Here is a 15,079-nt window from a genome sequence, read left to right as displayed (position 1 = left end):
TAAAAGAATGAAGTTTATCTGACTTAATTTTCCGTATCACATGAGGTTGTACCTCAATCACATGGGCTTCCACAGAATATTTAGAATGCATTTCGAGCGTGTTGGTTGCGCCGCTGTCTAAAATTTGAAGACCAGATTCCGAGGTTGGAATCGATGTTGTTACAATTTTTGTTTGTGTTGTATTCTACATACTTGTATATATCTAAAAGTATATGTAATTGATCATCTCCATTCTTTGTGTCACAATAATGCTTAGTTAAAGCAAATTCTTGTTTTTGCTTTCAAAACACTCCAGACCGCAGCCCAGAGACGAAACCCTCAGACGACACCTTAAAAGATGGATGGGTGGCAGTTGCACTGGATTACCCTAAAGGATGGCACATTGGCAAGGTGTAGGAGCTGGAAGATGAGAAGGTGGTTGTGACCTTTCTAGACCCAGGCCCATCGTGCCAGTACAGATGGCCAGGCCGTCAGGACATATAAGATGCATAAAAGATGCATACTTGATAAAAATGTGCAACTGAGCTGTCGCGGAACAGGCACAAGGCAATATTGGATTGTACAACCTTCTGTTAGGAGTTTCCTCAACAATAAGTTTGATGAGTTCAGGGATACTTTCTGGTAGACTGATGGTACATCTTTTGAAGCAATGCATTATTAAGACATTGATTGGAGGTGGCAAGAAAGGGTGGCTGAGGAATTTTCCATTCCATTTGTAGTTAAAATTCCATTTGTGGTATTGATACATAGTTTCTGTTGTACATGTAGCAGTATCCAGTACTAGTATTTCATCTTTCAGCCATACAGGAAGGCCGCAGATGACTATTCTAAGTATTAGTTAAACTGATTATTCAAATATTCAGTGTCATTACTTTTTGTAGAATTTATACTATTGCTTACTTTTCAGACACCCTTGACATTGAGATCTGTGGGTGGTAGACACAGCTGTCATTTGTCAGTACCATTCAGGTGAAACATTAAGTACAAGAAACTGTATCCAGCTTGACCCAGTAAGAATCACACTCAATTCATTTTTGTGTAGTGGGCGACAATTTCGGCAGGCACTACTTTTTGTGCAACAAAAATCCTTATGGAGACACTTTCCCTTCCAGGAAATCTAGAGATCGAAAAGAGATGTAATCATTACAAGTTCAATTACACAAAAAGGCACGCAAGCAAAAATGTTTATCATCATGTTTATCATCATCTGACGCAGAAGGCATACAGGAAGTCCAGGAAGCACATGAACATGATCTGGAAACACTGCTAACAGCAACCAGCGGAGAGAAAGACCAACCCTACCCCGTCTGCAAACCTCTTCGGTCATCGACAGCGGGGTGAGCGGCACAGAGAGCACCGGGCCACCCGGCGAGCTCCCCTTCTGCAAGCGCCGCCAGGACCGAGGACCCCAAATTTGCAGCATTTGGCCCCTTAACAACGGCCTCCCGGCGACCCCTCCTCCTACAAACTCCGCGAGTGTACTGGTATTAGCGACTGTGCGATATCTACAGTCTAAGCATTGTAGTTTTTCGTTCAAATAGTACATTGAACCATATATTAGTCGTAATATTTAAGTCCTACTACCAATAACAGTAACTTAACGTAGATTTGAACAGTAGGTCAGTCACCTGTTTATCACGCAGATTTTACGACGAATGTTAAACGAAGAATCCAGAACATGGCGTCGATTTGTTAACAAAGGGATTCATTGTACACATTCTTGTCAGTGAGGCAGATAATGGCCCATTACCACCTATTCTCAACGAACAAGTGGATAACTGTGGTAGGGAAAACAAGAATCGCTTCTTCTTGAAACTAATGGCTTTCCTGGTAAAGACAGATTTTTTGAAAGGTAATCCCAAAGCACTTGTCAAGATGTGAGGCTTAAATGTATGACATGGTAGGACTAGGGTGTGAAATGTGTACAAATGGTACAAACCTCCCACCAGTGTTTTGAGAAGAAAACATGGTTGCATATATAGTACAGTGAAAAAGTACAGGTAAGTACTGTTTGCGAGGAACATTGCAGCTCCAACAAGAAACTTTGATCAGACAACACTTTCAAAATTCTATATGACTTGCCACTTTACAAGTCCAAAGTCAATTGTGACAGATAAGAACTTCATGTTACTCATCAACAGCATTCTATGACAATTTCGCAGACTATCAGCCGTTGATATGAAGAATTCTGATTATTATGCCTTAAAGGGTAAAAGTCAATTTCATGTAGTTAATTCTAGTGACCAAAGTCGTTTTTTGTAAGTAAGTCAGCAAGGAGGGGCTTGATGTGAAACTTTGTAACATTGTTATAGGCAGTGTTCACGTGATTACCCATTTTATTCCAGGACAAGGAGGTTAAAGTTCGCTGGACACTGCCTCAGAAGCAAAGAAGAAGTGGCTGACCTGGTTCTCTGGACTCCCAGGCATGGGAAAAGGAGGCCTGGAAGACCCGCAGCAACATACATTGACACCCTGAAGAAAGACACTGGCCTTGAAGTTGATAGTCTGCTCCAAGCGATGAGGGATAGAGCCACATGGACTGCCATCACGACTCGAGACCGTCCAGTCTCGACATAAGCAAGCAAGCAAGCAAGCATTCCTAGATGTAACATGTGATGTTGAATTTTCAGTCCAGTGGCCGAATTGCTCAACTGATTTATAATTTGTCAGTTGTCACACAGCAGTAGTTCAATGTTTGAAACCAAGTCCTTTCATTACAAGTCAAGTACGTATTATTGAGTACATAATGAAGTTTGTTTTCACTGAAATGACTCATTATACAGAAGAAAATTTGGTCAATTTCCATAAAGACATTTTAAAGAACTAGACATGAACAAAATAAAATCTAATTATGATGCATACTATCATCCACAGATTAATGCGAACATTCTCATGGTCGGCCACACCCATGAAGTGTTCAGCAAGTTCAGTCACAAGCTGAACCGAAAAGATGCAAAACAACCAATGAACTGGAGAAAGTGCTGAAAAGTAGTTTCTATCCAGAACCAAAGGTTGACCAGTTTATGGCATTCCGGGACATAAAGAATTGGCTGAAACCGTATTTGTCCCCAATTGAAGGCCATTCAAAACCTAACATGACAAGATATGTGATGCCTTTAGTTGTGTAAAACAAATGATTAGGTTGGAATAAATTATTGATAGAGTAACAAACTAAAACCTACTGCAGGTGGAAATTACAGCCGTCTGTTAACTAAAAGCCCCTGCATCGGACTACAAACAATACTCTTACTGGACTTCATTGCACGGACATGTACCAGGGGCCACAATTTCTCCTTATTTTCCTTTATGTTATCTGCTTGTATTGTTCGCATCGATTTCTTCCAACTAACTTATCATTAACTGTTCATTAATTGCAGTATCCGGCTTTGATATAGCAGATTTCGGCTGTAACTTATTTTTTGTTTCTTGTTCATCCTTAAAGCAAAATCTCCCCAGTGTCAGCCGAATAGTTCTTAACAGTATTTATTGCGCAAACACTGATAGGCAAAAACGCTTTAAGGGCGTCACGGCACATGCCAAACTAAACACGTTTGAACGTCTTTCTACCTATACATGGCCGCATATAAATTGCTAATATAAATATGGATTAGCAACCTGATGCAGATATTGATTTGCTTATATTCCTACTATCCAGGGCAACATGATAACAACTACGATACATCACAATTGTGAGCCAAAGGCCCTACAATGGAACATTAAAAACCAAATCATGGTTATTCATGTTAACTTTTTCTAAATAACTTTTATAGCCACCCTGGAAGCCCTGGACCTCCTACTACAGCAGCCTGAGGACGAGGTAATAGCACAGCCAGCCGCCTGGATTCGAGCCACCTGCTTTCCAGCCACCATCTCCACGTCCACCGACCATCTATAGACCTATCGCACCAAAACCACCGCCCACCATCCTCATTTCACCCTCACTAAACGTACCCATTAACACCCCAAACACAAATCAGGGTGTGGTGATGGGAACGTTTGATGGAGTCCCAGTCGTCCAACCGTACTTTTCGCCCTGCCTTCCATCATGGCTTCCCCCCCCTGCCTACCAACCAACGTTCCACCCTACGTTCCACCCGGGCTTCCACCCCATTGATCCGTCTGCCCCGGCTATCATCTATTTCATCACACCGTAAATCTTTTGAAACAAAACTTATTCACAGTAATAACAAAAGTTGCAAAAACAGAGCACTTCAGTAGTGTTTAAATATCTGATATCTCTAATGTATATGTATTTCCTCTCTTCACTTAAATTATTCTGGTTTTATATCCATTTTGTACTTGGCATAATGACAGTGTTGAATTTTATGTCACCAATGAATAAGTATATTATTAGTATTTTTCTTCGGGTACTCACTGTAATAACAAAAGTTGCAAAACAGAGCACTTTCTACAGGCAGCTCCAGCCCTTAAACTCTTTCCACAACCAACAGATAGTCTACAACCAGGATGTTGCGGCCATCATCAACCAGCACGAACAAGAACTTGCAACTGTTCGGGCTACAAACAGATCATTGCAGGAACAGTTACATGCAGAGAAAGCTCTCAGAGGCACAGAGGTGAAGTTGGCAGTACAGTCTGAGATTGGAGACATCAGGTCTTTCTCCACCAAAGAGACAATTGACTTTCTGCAGAAAGAAGCGCCCACATTGTACAACCTCGTCTCCAATCTAACAACACAACACCACAGAGAAACAAAACGATCAGAGTCAGTTGCTACAGTAATACTATCTGCGGTCAACCCCAGGAGTATACAAGCTACTGGCCTGCAGACCATAGTGGAGTTGATGCTGGTGGCCAGGACATCTAACGACCAGATAGTCTTTATAGCAATGGTAGAATTTTGAAGCTACATGTACAGAATAAGTATTGGCATCATGTTTTCAACCAGCACTCTCCTAAAAAAATATATAGAGCAAGACGGCAACTTTAGTGCTAATGCATCACCATAATCATTATTGACATGTAATGGTAATGTAAAGCATCCTTGGTTTAGAATTGTGATATGTGATGGTGAAGAAAGAAAACAGTGCATTTTCATTGACCATGTATTTGGGTTTCCTTTTCATCCCAAGGTCATCCAAGTTCTGAATCACACCGGGATCACTGTGTCACCCAATTCATTGAGGAGTGTGATGAAGCAGTTCGCTGACCAAAGGAGGAAGGAAAAGCAGAAAGCCGAGATTGTGTGGGTGTATGACAATGTGAACATCATGCGAAGAGTACGACAATTATGCATTGACTACACTGCAGGGGCAGAGAAGTATCCAGCCAGACAAACAATATAGGCTGCTTCGTATTGTTTACACAATAATCTAATCAGTAACAACAAACTCTTAATAAGAAGCAGTGTATGAAACCATGTGTCGACATGACCCTACTCAATTAAAAAATGTTGTTACATTCAAAACATAACCCTCTAAATCAATCTCATTAAGTCTGGCTAAAACTACGTATTAAGGTCAATTGTCATATTGTCTGTTTCTTGTTGCATCTGGAAAATTCAAATTTGATTGATTTCAACCAAATACTCACTCTATTTTTGCAATGTTGTGGGCAGCAAGACACTATAGTAAACTAATATTTCATGTCACAATTTTTTTTTTCCAACAGAGAAACATGCTGTGATGTTTAACTGGACGTCCCGTATTGCACCGCCCCTAAAGAAGAACACAGCGGAACTCTCTTCTGTACCTCAGGTATGAACTGAATTTCTTTAAAAGAGTAGATCAATATCTAATATGCTATCTTGCAAATGTTAACACTTCCTCAAATTTTACTTCAGTACTTCCTTTTGTACTTCCTTGTAGGACAGTTTGTGACCGAGCCATTCAGAGTGTGCATTATTAGTCCAAGCAGGCAGATACATCGATGTAACAACAGGTGTCACCATCCGGCGGGTGGACTTTTGTGACCCACAAGGTGGTAAAGGCTCCCGTGACAGGAAGGCTGCAACTGTCAAACAACACATAAAAACGTGGATTAATGAAGGCAACAATGTCGAGAACGAGACGAGTTCAAGGTGGCAGTCGAATCGCGCGGTGGGATCCCGGGGGTTGAGGTGTTTTTATGCCAAGTCAACCCAGCAGAAGAAGCGACGTCAGCAAAACTGGACCGGATCAGCAAACTCAACAACTTCGTGTTCAAGTTGAATGGGTGTCAGAAGGATGACGGCTGAGACACAACGATTTACCGGTTTCGACCTTTTATTCAAAAGTCTTCATCAGAATCAACAACTTCGTGTTCAACGAGGCGGGCCTGCGTGTTTGGCGAGCATACAGTGTGGGAGAAGGAAACCTTATCCCCTGGGCGCGACTGCCTATGGTACAACCACCAACACTGCAAGTTGTCAATCAGCCTTGTAACCCGGGATGCAAATTTCAGCCAGTCAAGTCCAGACAGAAGAGGTTGCAAGTTCAATAGGAAATTGCGCCAGATTCTGAGGAAGAAGATGCGAGCCATCACGCTATTTTCCCATGCCCGGATGAGAGTTACATCAATGTCTACCAAACCTGCAAGGTGCTGGAGGCTCACTTGACTATCGGAAAGCACACGCGCAAACTCGAAAGAGAGACCTTGCTCGACAAGGCCAAGTTATTGTATGCAGCCAAGCTCGAGCAAGGTCCCTCTGAAGTACCTTAAGTGTTATTGAAACTATAATTACTGTTTGTAGGAATGACTAGAAATTTGTATTGTTTTTATTAAGGTTTAAAGCCTCATAAAATGCTCTGATTGCCTTTATGAACCCTGAGGTTATCACACCATGACTCTGAAATAAATTTTCTAAAGAATTTGTTTGTTGTTGTTTTTTTTAGCTGAGGGACCTCAGAGCGACGGTTGGCGAGGGCTGCCTGATCCCGGCAGAGTTGGAGTATCTTAGGGAGGCAATCCTGACCTCAAGTCAGACGAAGAAACAGACGAAGAGAATGCTAACACATGGCTTGTGAGACGACCGGCCTGGTGGTGTAGTAAGCTAACCAAAATCGTTGACCGCTGCCAGCCTGCGTTCGACAGGCAGGTTGCTAAATCCAGAAAGTTGCGACACGTGCGAGTCATGACCGACCAGCCGAGCAGAAGATGTATCCATGTAGACACTGTAGACAAAGAATATCTGAATGTGGTGGGTGATGAGAATGAGGAGCAGGATCACAAACTAAATAAAAGCGATAAATATCCTTATTAATCTTTTGTCCTTTTAACCACTTCACAATTCTTATTTCGGGCCGATTTACTAACGGCACCCTTTTTTGTAGTTTTACATATTGAGTATTACAAATATTTCTCTGTATACAAGTAGCTAGTTCTCTACTAATCATGTGACCCATTGTGTTATTAAAAGTTTGAATAAAGGACTTATCCATTCAATCCGACGTATCCTTGATATGTACACGTATAAGATATCTGAAGTCCTCATGTCGGATCTGCACGTATCGAAGGCGTAATGAACGTAAAGATTGGAAAAGATTTGAGGTATGGATATATTGAAGCTGTGGAAAGATCTAAATGCCAGATCTGTCTGGGTTTGAGGTAATACAGAATGCCTATGAGAACACATTACGGTGTCGAAAGTGCGGAAAAATCCGCGGAAATTAAAATACCGTTTTTGGTAATCTTTAGGATCCGATCATTGCGAATGTACGTCGAGATCCCTTAAAAATACGACTTTGCATCCACGGAAAATGTCGTTTTAGTATTCCTTTGGATCCGATCTATCCAAATATACGTAGAAATGCCTTTAAGATACGACTTTGCATCCGAAGAAAATGCGTCGTGCGTCACTTTCACACATCTATACTGAACTACTTTATGAAGTTTGATAACAATGAAATAATGCTGCATATGTTTCCTGGCTAACATGCATTAATGTATACTTTAATCTGTTTACTTCTACAGGTCAAACTTCCAAGGAATAGGAGGGGGCGACTTTGCAGTAGGGTCTCTGACCGAACAGACACGCAACGCAAATGGTGTGTTCAGTCGCCTTACAAAGTGCCACATAGATGCAGTAATGTCCACCTTAGACTACCCACCAGAGAGACTAATGACATACCAGAGGTACATGTAAACAGCTAATATTAATTTCAAGCTACTTTATGCTGCTGTACTGTAAGAAATTTCTTGATCTATCCCTGCTTGTTGTTTTGCTACAAATTTGACTCTGCCAGCTCTGCTGTCTTGTTATCATGACAAACTTCTGACCTCGTCATGTACCATCTAAATGGAATAAAGAATTATTATAGTTTTATAGTTAGTGAAGCATATCTTGTATCTGTGATGGATATGTACATTGCAGTTGATCAAGAGACTGTCTTGTGAGATGAATCCTAATGTTTCATCAACATTAAACCAATTGTCTCTTTTTGTTTTCTTAGGATGATGAAGGAAGGAGAAATGATACACTTAAGACAATATTCAAGGCCTGTTAGACATAATTCATATACAATCAGCTATTATGTATCATGACATCAAATGTTTTGGAGAAGTATTGTTTTTCGTGCAAGCAACAGTTCGGACATGTGGTTGTCTTGTCAGAAACTGCATGCGTGACATGGTAAAATCTCGCCACCTTGCACCAGTGCAATGTTTTGAACTTCTTTCTCCCCAACCCCTGAGGATGAAGACAATGCAAACCCTCTGTTTTCTGTTCCACATATTCACTAATTTTCATCTGCTAACACATAGATAGGTCAGTGACGTGAGCGAGCGGCGTTTTAGAATGTCTCCGCAGATTTAACAAATCATTGCTGTCATTTTGTGATCTAATGTGTTCCAGATGATACATTTCATTACTTTTTAAAACATGAGGTGGACAGACTTGCATCAATATTACTGACCATACTACAGCCCGAATACAGAACGCAGATGGCTGGTGTAGGCACAAGTCTGAAGTGTGCTGGAAAAATGCCCATTCCCAGAGAAGACCCTGTGGAAAACCTCAGCGAACTCCCATAGGAAAGGGATGGAGAGAGCGGCAAAGAGTCAGTGGATGAAGCAAAAGTAGATGCAGCAAGTTCAAACCTGAAAAACCTGAAGGGGACCAGGCCAGTTAAGATTGCGTTGGGAAAGAGCGATAACCTGTGCTTAACTAGCCATCTTTCAGATATAGACACATCTTCCACAACTGCAAGAAGATTCGTTAAGTATTTTGCAGCTTTCGCACGCCATCCCGATACTAATGGCCTATTAGAGTATATGTGTGAAGAGTCAGATTCGACGAGAAGGGCAAAGAGAATTTCATCTATAGTTGGCTTGAAGCTGGGAGGGGCATGCTACTTCGGTAGGATACAATATTGCCTGCTAGTCGACAATACTTAGGAAATGGCATACATCAGATGGCATGGTATGGGGCAGGAGACACCGATGATGAAACAAAGCTTTGGAAGGTTAAAGTACATACATGTTAACACATTCCACAACTTTAGCAGAATTAGTTAGCCATTGGTGCACGCGTGCATTTTTTGAGGTAGAAACATTGTTCAGAAGTACTGTACTTCCCAGTCGGAAAAGATTGATACGAGTAGGTTTCACGAACTTGTAATCTTTAGCGATCGACTCGGTTTACCGATAACTGCACATTGATCATTTTGTCATTATTTCTATGTTGTGAACATGTGGTTTTAGCTAGTCGATTTCAAGATCTGTAAAGAGACCAGTGACAGTTCAGCTTTGTTGCTACTTTAAATGTTAAGAATTCATGCACCATTGTTAAGGAGCCATTTAATGTGCTATATATGTGATAGATTTCCAGTCTATTGGTGTAGGAACCATACTATGAGTGTGAGGCGGGGTACAACATTGTCTACTGTCTCTGGGAGCCTTTTGTCCTTTTGTAAGCTTAGTTTGCCCATCTTATGTCAGTATAGTGACGGAAGCCCTGGCCACAAATTGATCTATATCAGTGTACAAGTATCACTCATTAGTATGTACATGGACTTGAACATGTCGCTATGTGCTAGGACCGCGCCACAGAACAGCTTCAGAAATCCCGTGGAGAGACTCATGAGCATCATAAACCTTTTTCTACAATCAGATATTGTGTACACAGGTTTTGTAGGTAGGTATTTAGATAGATGGATGGGTGGATGGCTAGATGTGTGTGTGTGTTGTTAATCAGATTTCATTGGGCCTTATGCGTTTAATATCATCTTAAATATGCTCGGTTGCAAATAAATGAAAAGCATTAAAAAGCATCAAATCAATACGACAAAATGCGATACAGTTTACTACCTACAGACTAATGCAAGTAACAAAGTGGCGGTTTGTTTTCTTTGTTATAATATTTCGACAACCTCCACAGAGGTGAAGTTCGTAGTAAAGCCTGAAATGGAAAAGATAACATGCCAAGCAAAACCACCACCGACATGAAGACGCCGATCAACACAGCGGAATTGATGACTGCGCTAGGGATGGTAAACTACCTTGCCAAGTTCACACCGCACCTGTCAGAGGTGTCATGAGCTTCTGAAAGAAGACATAGAGTACGTGTGGTACAGTAAAAGGGAAGACGCATTCGCCGACATGAAGAAAGTCTTGGCAGAAGCAGCCACGCTGACCTTTTAAGACCTCAGCAAAGAGGTACTAATACTGCAAGTCGATGCATCGAAGTATGGATTGGGAGCAGTCCTACTCCAAGAGGGCAAGCCAGTAGCCTACGCATCGAAATATAACATCAAGAGCACCATCGAGAAGGGGGACTGGTTCGAGAAGGGGGATAATTCCACACAAGGTATGCATCAATTTCGAGTGTAATACTATGTATATCACTGCTGTAATTTAAAGAACTGTATATTGTTTTTGTGCATGTTTTTCGTCTAATTACAGTGACAGATATATCCTTTTTTTCCTTTGATTTATATCCTATTTTACAGAAAAAGATCATAACCCGGATTAGCGGAAGAGAACCAAGTTCGACAAGTCGCTGGAAACGTTCCACAAGATCTATACAACATCATGCACCCAGGAGGAGCGGGAAATCCCGAAAGAGCTGCAAGAAGAGGATCGTGAGTTGGACCGTGAAATGCACCGGGAACAGTTGTCTATTCTACGGGAATTCATGGCCGTGTTTAGACAGGGTCAGGGTGCTGCCCCACCCCACAACAGGAGCAGTATGGAGGGAGGCCTACACCTCGGGTCAGCGGCAGTTCTGGAACCTCATCCCCCAACAGCAGCAGGGTGGGGGTAGCTCTGCACCTCGCTTCATCCCCCCACAGCAGCAGGGTGGGGGTAGCTCTGCACCTCGCTTCATCCCCCCACAGCAGCAGGGTGGGGGTAGCTCTGCAGCCCAATCCATCCCCCCACAGCAGCAGGGTGGGGGTAGCTCTGCAGCCCAATCCATCCCCCCACAGCAGCAGGGTGGGCGTAGCTCTGCACCTCGCTTCATCCCCCAAAGCAGCAGGGTGGGGGTAGCTCCGCACCTCGCTTCATCCCCCACAGCAGCAGGCTATTCCACCCTATCTGTTAGCTTGGCAAGCGTTGGGGCAACGTCTGACGAGGCAGGCTGAACGGGCCCACTAGATTACCACCCTGGAAAATCCCCAAGTATCAGCCCAGTTCAAACAATGGGCTTGGGATGGTCTGATGCGGTTACTGACGTGGCAATATGGTAAGTACACACACACACACACACACCCACACACACCCCTAAAAAGAGAGAAATTTCATTTCCTTGTTGTAAAGTACGTATCATGCTTGCTGATTCTTTGTAATTCATCTTCGTGACTAGCAACACTCCGGTATCCTATCACGACACATTTCCCTCCTACGCTGTTAGCCATTAAGTACTTCCATAACTCAGATTGATGTTATGTATTCTATAATTACAAAGGCAATGGCAGACGTTCTGTACCAGTTTCTACATTCCACTGCCTCTGCTAACACTGTAGAGTGGCTATGCCATCAGGCTACTATAGCATTGGAATTCTATTTCCGTAAGTTGGATATCATAATATCCCCCAATTCTAATTGCCTTATTATATCTGTAATACCTCACAGCTAGCACACAGTCGTTTTCTTTCTAATTCCAATTGCACAAGTACAACAATATCCTGTGTTAATACATCGTCGCTTCCTCCCTAATTCCAGCTATCCACGTAGAACCCAGGGGTGTGTCACCGCCTAGAGCCGCATCCCCCCACCCACGAGACCCCTCTGAGCCGGGTACCCCCAGGGATGTGTCTCCGTCAAGGTCCCCATCCCCCTACCGACCACAACTCTTCCCTGAGACGGATAGCTCCGCCTCAATGTCGCCCAGTCCTGTCTCAGCCTCAAGCCGATCGAAAGGTCTACCCCCACCGATGAGATCGACCCATACGCCCGCACGCCTAGTCCTGTCGTCCAACCCGCGGCCCCGACAGCCAGCCCGGTGTCCACCCAACCCATGACGGATACCCCGGATGTATATATCGTTTATGACAGCTCCTTGCCCCGATGTGCAAGGATGCATACGGGAAGGCGTTAACGATTAATATTTATTGATATTAAAGTCACGATTTAAACCCACTGTGTGCGTTCACGTGTCTTTTATGTGGTAGTCTACACACCCCTCCCCCCTCAGACAGTTGGAGGACGTTGTATGGTATAGGCACGACTAAGCACAACCAACCAATTCGACATGCTATTGTATATATATTTCTCAGGGCTATGGTGGTCAGTGGTACTTTTAGGTCAACAGTTCAAACTGCCCGTAATTTACCCCCGATTAAAAGATGTACCCCAACTCATCACGATACCAGTCCCTTTCAGACGATGATAATGAACAACGTCATACGTCAGTGATAAAACTTCTTTAGACATGAACGTATAACCTCTTAGTGATGCATAATTGAAAATCATATTAATTATGCATACATTAACATTTAGTTATGTATTGATTAAAAATCCTCTTAATTATGCATACATTACCTCTTAATTATGCATAAATTAAAACGTTAATGAGGTCCATTTATTAACTCATTAGTTAAAATCTTTCCACACATTTGCATACATTTGCATCTCATTGTGCAAAATGAACTTCCCCTACTACTGACGCCCTCCGTCAAGGTTCAAGGACACCATGTACCTGACATATCTATTGACGATATTGGATGCTACATGAACGAGTATGCCAAATAAAACGAGATCATGTCTAAGTTCATCAAACCCCACATGCGTGGGCAGTGAGAAAAAGAGAACATATGTGCTCCCCCCGTACAGACAACCCAACAAAACGCCGCGTACGACATATGCACTCCCGGGTTGTTTAAAGAAGAATGGTCTGGGGATGCAATCTTCCTTTAGGTCGGGAGCACTGCACCGAACCCGGATTAGTTTATTGTCCGGGCTTTGGCTACCGTAGCGAGTACTCTGGTTTGCCCACCCATATGAGTTGCAGGTGGTGCTGGAAACATTTGCGGAGAGAAGGGTACACTGTTGCATGCTGTTGAGAGCAGGGACAGCCTTGCCTCGCGGAAATAACATTGATCCAATGATTCCGGTGATGCGACCCGTATCCGTACGTGCCCAGGGTGCCTTGTAGTCTAGGCTAGGCACATGGGGGGCCTCCCCAGAACAGCAAGCCCGGTTGATATGGTCAAACCTTGAAGGGGATGCAAAACAGGAGATAAAGCTACTAAGTGCCCGGGACAAAGGGGATCCGCGGGTGATTCTAGATACCTTAAAGGGGGCCTTCCAAGACACCCTCTCGGCGAATATCATTACGGGGAGGTTCTATAGCCAGAAACAAGAGCCGGAAGAGAATGTGCGCTCGTACGCACTCACTTTGCAAAAGCTAATGCCATGGGCCGGGCCCGCCGACGAGACCCCGAGATTTGTGCAAATCCAGACAAAGCGCTAAGGGATCAGTTTATCGAGGGCATCAGAGACCGAGAGAGTAAGCTAGAACTCCTGCGCAGAGTCAGGGTGCAGCCCGATATTACGTTTTGCGGAATCAAAGACGAAGCTCTCGCTTTGGCGGAAGAAAGCAGTCGAGTGCGAAGTATGCTGCTCCTCGTGTCAGAGAGAGGGTCACATAATGCGTGATTGTCCACAGTCAGATACGGCCCTGGGCCCCTCATTGTCCCTCCCGGCTAACCCGTTGACTCCACCCAATTCAGATAGGATTGATGGCGCCCGTGGCTCGGGACCAAACTGGCAGACTCCGCCAGCGGGGGGCGACTCGCGGAGACAGTAGGTAGAGACGAGCCCCAGGAGTTTAGTAGATTAGATCGTAGTAATTAAGTTGTTCAGTGTTTTTTTTTGGGGGGGGGGGGAAGACGAAGTAACAATAGTTTAGCCCAGCGCATAGGGGGCAACCTCGAAGTCAGTGTAAAGTTTCATGGGGAAGAGGTTCGATGTTTGCTCGACACTGGTTCACAGGTAACATTGATAACTAAAAGTTCTTTTGACAGTAAACACATTGTGTACAGCAAATTATCAGGAAACATTATTGCAACCGTTGCAGCGAGAACGGCAGAATCTCCATGGTTGGCACAGTGGTTTCGGGGGTGGGGGGTGTCCCATGGAGTCCGTGGGAGAGTCATCCATTTTGCGAACGCTGATGCAGACATGACTTTGCGGTCACTGGCACGGTAACTGTGGGCACTGGACAATAAACACTAATCCGGGCACGAACGAGGCACCGGAGAAGAATCACGGAATCAAGAGACAGCAAGTGAAGGACAGGCTGCGAGATGTACACCTTACACAAACCGATTAGGGGACGGTTTCAGGGAAATCGTGTAACATTTGGAGGCATAGATCATCAATGGTAGGCAGTTATTTTTTTCCATGCGGTCACACAAAGGCAGGGTGCAAGTCTCTATTCAACATTGTCTGCTCATGAATAAAGCGCATACATCTTATGATTAAGATGCTTGGGCACTTAATTACTTTTAAACCACCTTGGCCATTGCGCAGAACATAGCGCCAACCCTAATGAATAAATTTCATGTCACCTCAGAGGATTTCTCGTTTTTTTTCGAATAGTATCAATGGTATTTCTAGGAAGCCAAGATAGTAAGAAGTGACAGGCAGTTGTAATTCTATGTTCGGGAGTTTGAAAGTACCAAGCGGAGCCATGTTCATG

General features: G+C 43.5%; 1 protein-coding gene across 1 annotated transcript; it reads left to right on the top strand.

Moving 5' to 3' along the window:
* Positions 1 to 13,137: 13,137 nt before the first annotated feature.
* Positions 13,138 to 14,034, top strand: LOC136446409 (uncharacterized). Its single transcript, XM_066444762.1, has 3 exons — positions 13,138 to 13,165; positions 13,563 to 13,727; positions 13,784 to 14,034. The coding sequence occupies exons 1-3, from the start codon at positions 13,138 to 13,140 to the stop codon at positions 14,032 to 14,034; spliced, it is 444 nt and encodes a 147-aa protein (XP_066300859.1).
* The last annotated feature ends 1,045 nt before the right edge of the window (positions 14,035 to 15,079 follow it).

This window comes from Branchiostoma lanceolatum, chromosome 12 (genome assembly GCF_035083965.1).
Source record: "Branchiostoma lanceolatum isolate klBraLanc5 chromosome 12, klBraLanc5.hap2, whole genome shotgun sequence".
NCBI classification, from domain to species: domain Eukaryota; kingdom Metazoa; phylum Chordata; class Leptocardii; order Amphioxiformes; family Branchiostomatidae; genus Branchiostoma; species Branchiostoma lanceolatum.
Note: the sequence above shows the minus strand (reverse complement) of the source record. Positions and strands in the feature narration are given on the sequence as shown.